The sequence below is a fragment of the Raphanus sativus genome, unplaced genomic scaffold (genome assembly GCF_000801105.2).
Source record: "Raphanus sativus cultivar WK10039 unplaced genomic scaffold, ASM80110v3 Scaffold0051, whole genome shotgun sequence".
In the NCBI taxonomy this organism is placed as follows: domain Eukaryota; kingdom Viridiplantae; phylum Streptophyta; class Magnoliopsida; order Brassicales; family Brassicaceae; genus Raphanus; species Raphanus sativus.
Window position 1 is genome coordinate 16,305 of NW_026615374.1, and position 5,479 is coordinate 21,783.

At 37.4% G+C, this 5,479-nt stretch overlaps 1 protein-coding gene across 1 annotated transcript; it reads right to left on the minus strand.

Moving 5' to 3' along the window:
* Positions 1-1,501: 1,501 nt before the first annotated feature.
* On the minus strand, positions 1,502-3,439 carry LOC130494262 (U-box domain-containing protein 41-like). The gene has a single exon (XM_018602715.2). The coding sequence runs from the start codon at positions 3,360-3,362 to the stop codon at positions 1,710-1,712; it is 1,653 nt and encodes a 550-aa protein (XP_018458217.2). The 5' UTR covers positions 3,363-3,439; the 3' UTR covers positions 1,502-1,709.
* Between the last annotated feature and the right edge of the window lie 2,040 nt (positions 3,440-5,479).

Below are 5,479 nucleotides of genomic sequence, written 5' to 3' on the forward strand. Positions count from 1 at the left end.
CTAAACATATAAAATCTAATGTTTTTGTTTATTTAGTTATGCTTGGTGTAATAATTTTATTATAAGATATGTTGAACATGTTGAGTTATGTTGAAACAAAAATAGTTGGGGCAAAATTAGTAAATGTGAAAAACTAGAAGGTGTTATTAATAATTAATGATAAAGTGGAAAATAATATATTTGGAATATTCTTTTTACAATAAAGAAATGAAATAAACCATTAGAACGAATGTTGCTTCATTTGTTTCTTCATTTTGAAAAAAGTACATATTTGAAGATAAAAATGAAACCAACCATTGAAAATGATTTTAGTAAAATAAATGTGATAACTTCGTTCCTACAAAGGATTTCAACTTTAGTACTCCCTCTGTTCCAAAATAAATGAGTTTTGAGGTTTTTGCACGTTGATTAAGAAATTACAAACTTTTATTATATTTTTCTCGTTTACCTAAAAACAATAATGATTAAGTAATTTCAACCAATAAACAATTATACTACAGAATATAAATAATTAAAAATATTAAAATGTATTTAATTTTTACCTAGAAATTTGAAAACATTACTTAAAATGGAACAAAAAATTTCCCTAAAACTCCACTTAAAGTGGGACGAAGAGAGTATTTATCTATGACGTGTGTTTATGCACTTTCAATTAATAAATGTTAGTAAATTGATTTCGCTTTTATCCCTATAGAATTCCGGTCACCATTTAATCGAATTTTGGATTACAATTATATTAGAAATAGTTATTAGGACTGGACCAAGAAATCATTAAGCATGCTAAAAACTGCAATGATCTATATGTGCATCATGTGTCAAGTTTCCATAATTTATCCTTGTTCTTATTGTCACACTAAATGAATCAATTAGCTTATGTAGATCTTAAAAGAAGCCTATGTATGGATAACATTAATTTAAGCCCCAGCCATAAAGTCTTGTCCTACGATTGTGTATTTCCAAGTGAAACAAACAAGAGACATAAAGCTAATGTTTGATCTAATAAGTATCTTGTGCCAACTAACAGATGTGAAATGTTTTTCAGTCTTCAATGATATTTCTATTCAACATTAAATTAAACTATAATTTTGTTCAATACTCTGGCCTTCCTGTTTTTCTATTTATAATTTGACAATAAACCAGGATTGGTAATTAAAATTTGTTTACTGGATCCTCATTGTACCATACACGGAATGTTTGTAGAATGATTCAGAGTTTGCTGCCATCTGACATCTTCGCACGAACTGTCTGACCTTTGACCAAAGCTAAAAATCCCACTTGAGATTTAATACTTAAAAACTTCTATCTCACTATTTTCACATCACACGCACGTTGCTTGTCTCTAAGGTTGAATGTGCGCTCTCTCGTCCACAACTTTACAAAATCAATTTACGAGAAATATGTCAATTCTAATAGGAGAAATAAAAAAGAAATAACAAGATGGCACTAACCAAACAAAAAGAAAAGTAAAGAGAGGATAGGAGATGATTAAAAACAATGCAAAAAGGAAAAAAAATATCATTAGACGTCTCTTTACAAACAAATGGACATTTCATTTTTGTCATTTGATATTGCAAACACAATAATCACATATTACAATTCACTCGGATTAATAATAATATACACCCATTTTATCAAACAAAACAAAAGAAAATATAACAACATTTTACCAAAAATGGTAAAAAGAAAATCAAAAAGAAGAAAAAAAACACCTAGAACTGAGAAGTACAAGCAAACTGAGTCCGACTCAGACCAGTAGCTTCAATCATACGGTTCCACTCACGCGCCTCCGCGTTCTCCCCATACTCACTTTCTCCTCCTCCTCTCATCGCCTGCAGAATCTTCCCCGCCTTCTCCTTCACACGCGCATTCCCACTCTCCTCCACCTCCTTCAACACCTCCTCAGCCCCCGCCTCACTCGCCAACCCCCTAAACCTCAAATTCCCCTGACAAAGCGTCAACAAAACCCCCACGCAATTCTCACGCGCCGCCTCATCCTCTCCCCCTCCTCCTTCCCTAAGCTTCCCCACAAGAATCCCCACCGCGTTTCCTTCCAACATCGCGCTTTTCCCGTCAGGACAAGCCGCGATGTTGCACAGAACCAATAAAATCCGGCTAATAGACTCCCCTGACCTAACCATCGACAGCAGAGTCGCCACCGCCCCCGCTCTAACCAGCCTCGTCCTATTACTCGGAATCAACGACAAATGATAAAGCGCAAGCGCCGCGTCTCCCTTCGCTCTCTCACTCTCCGAAGACCGAAGCGCGTGGAGAAGCGGCTCCACCGCTCCTAGCACCCCGATCACCATCTTGTTCTCATCCTCCAGCGCTAAACTAAACAAAGCTCCAGCAACATGCTCCTGCGCCTCCGCGGTTCCCGATTTCAACACGTCGATCAGCAGAGGCACGAACCCCGACCTCACGATCCTCACCTTGTTCCGCTTCTCCAGCGAGAGGTTGACCAGAGACGCCGCGGCGTTGGTCTGGACGAGGTTGTAGCGCGAGACGAGGAGCTGCCGGAGGAAAGAGAGGATCCTGTCGGTGCAGAGCGAGACGCGGAGATCCTCGCTGGATCTCGTCATCTTTCTAAGTAGAATCAAGCCTTGCTCGTGGTCGAAAATGTCGGCGGCTCGGAGCTTGTTGTAGATCTCTTCCTCCTCCGGCGACATCGCCGGCGACGACGACGAGGAGTGATCGGAGAAAGAGAAAGATCCAGCGTAAATTTCTGAAGAGGAAGAAGTAGTTGAGGAGGAAGAAAACATCGTAACGGCTCTTGTCGGAAAAAACGGGCTTTGTCGGATCGTAACAGACTCAACTGATGATGATGTTGTCGGGGAAGACGTTATTGGTTTCTTAGATCGAGCTCGAATTAGTTCCATCACGGTATCGTAATCCGAAGGAGAGTTCTCAGCGACAGGAGGGAGAAGAATCTCATCCTTATTAACCGGAGATTCACGACCCGGGTCCGGATTCGGGTTCGGATCCGGATCTTTATCCATCCGGGCGCGGACCACGTTTTCCACGTAAGCAGCGTCGGGGGGACGAGGGCGGTCGATTTTTTTGCGGTCGCACCAGCCGAAGATGGTGGATTTCATGGCGAGGTTGGGGATGACGGCGGAGAAGTCGGGTCGGGTACCGTCGAGGAGATCCGGGACGAAGGATAAGTTGCGGCAGATTTGGACGGAGAGACGCTCGAAGGTTTGGCCGGAGGGGACGACGACGGGATCCGACATGAGGAAACCGGTGATGGGGCAGAGGAACTCAGGGGGAGTCTCGTCGTGTTTGTGCTGCGGGACGGTTGTGGCGGTGGCGGAAGCGGAGCGTTGGTGGAAGGAGAACCATCTCTGCCTGTTGTTTCCACCCATCGGGGGGGGGGAGAAGAGAGGCTTTTTGAGATTAAAAAAAAAAACAGAGAGGAGGAGGAAGAAGACTAAGCGGTTCTGAAGTAAGAGCTTGAAATGTTCAGTCTTTGATTGAGTCTAAATGGTTTAGTTGAATTAAACCGGTTGATTTGAGTTTAATTAAACCGAAACGGTACCAACTTTCTTTTTCCTAAACAAAACGGAATTGGTAACGCTGATGGTGACCACTGACTTTTTCTTTGGGTTACTTTTTTGATATTAATATTGTAAAGTTGATCATCATTAATGGACACCTGATTATCACACTATGAAGTATGAACCATAATCGTTTCCTATTTAATACAGTAACGAGAAAGTTGCTAATACTAGAACTTTGAACAATGTATTTGTATTTTGCCAACGTGGAATAGATTTTTGAGGGTGTAATGTGGCATAAGTATGCGTTGATTCAAGTCCTTGTTAGAGTATTTTCTAACCTGATTTTATAACTTTTAATGAGAATTTTTATTATAGATATGTTTTACTGCAATGTATGACTTTTTTATAAAATTTATATATTCTGAAATAAATTATGAAAGAATTTTATTTTATAAATTGAAAATGAAACATAATTGTATATGTTTTAAATAGAAAACTTCTTTTATAAAAGTATAAATTAAATACAAACTATCTATCTAATAGTTCATCTTTTTAAAAGTAAAAAGTAGGTCGGAAATAATCTTAATTCTCACAAGTATCATCTAATAAATCATAATTTTTATAAAAAAAGTTATGCTATTTTTTTTTTTTGAAAACAAGTTATGCTATTTATTCAGGCCGACTAACGCACATTATAATAGTATATATTTTTAACTGAACACTATAATGATAATTACCGATGACCGACAAATTCAGGCGTGTTACATGCTCAGAAAACGATAAAACAGTGTTCTTTCCAAATAAAGCTTTGATAATATATAGTATATACATATTTCTATTCAATCTCTTCTTTTCTAGGTGAATAAATAATGAGTTTTTTACATTGCTGGTCAGTTTTGGAATTTTTATTACAGCATATGTCAGTTTCTACTACCAAGTTAGTTTAGTGTATGAAAAAGACAAGAAAACCCTCAGCCAATTAATACAGCTAACTAGACTAGCGTAAGCTCTTTTTATAATTAAAAATTAATTTTTAACTTTTTAGCTTTTAACATTCAATAACAACCACACAAATATAAAATATATTTTTTTAAGAGAAATTGCCAAAAATACCATTTTCATAGTACCACTTTTCATGTTTACACTAACCAGTTTTACCACTATTTTTAATGAAGGGTTTAGATTTGGAGGTTTAGGATTTAGGGTTAAGATTTGATGTTTTAGGGTTTAAGATATATAGTTTAGGGTTTAGAGTTGAGAATTTAGGGTTTAGAGTTGAGGATTTAGGGTTTATAGTTTAGACTTTAGGGTTTAGGGTTTAGGATATTGAATTTAGGGTATATAGTTTAGGGTTTAGGGTATAGAGTTGAAGATTTTGGGTTTAGGGTTTAGAATTGGAGGTTTATGATTTAGAATTTGAGATTAGAATTTTGAAAAACATATAAAAACAAAGATATAAGAGTTTTTACCATTTTAATAAATAAGGTATTTTTGAAAATGTTTCTTTAGTGGTGGTAAAGATGAATAATGGTACCTTGAAAGTGGTATTTTTGAAAATTCTCCATTTTTTAACTTTCTTTCATCTTTTTCCACCATAAGCCATGGTCGCCGAACGAATTGATTTCGTCTCACATGAGGTTCTACCATGAAGAAGAAATCTGAGAACAAAAAAAAAAAGCATGGTGTCTCCGATAACAAGCAGCCAAACCCTAGAGCGAGTTCTGTTTCAGATTTCTTTGAATCCACTGATTTCTATTTGCGTAACAATCAATTATTTTTTTGATTCACATGCGTTTAGCATTAGGTTGTGTTGTGTATGTAGACGAGCTCATTCCGCAGGCCTAAAAATGGGTTTTAATGTATGTGAAACTATTCGGGTCTTATGGACGGTTAAGGATGTGCTCTCCGCCATGTTTCTGGGATTCGTATGACTGTTCCTGCAATCGGATCCTTCACTGCCTCTGTTTCCTCTTGGTCTATAA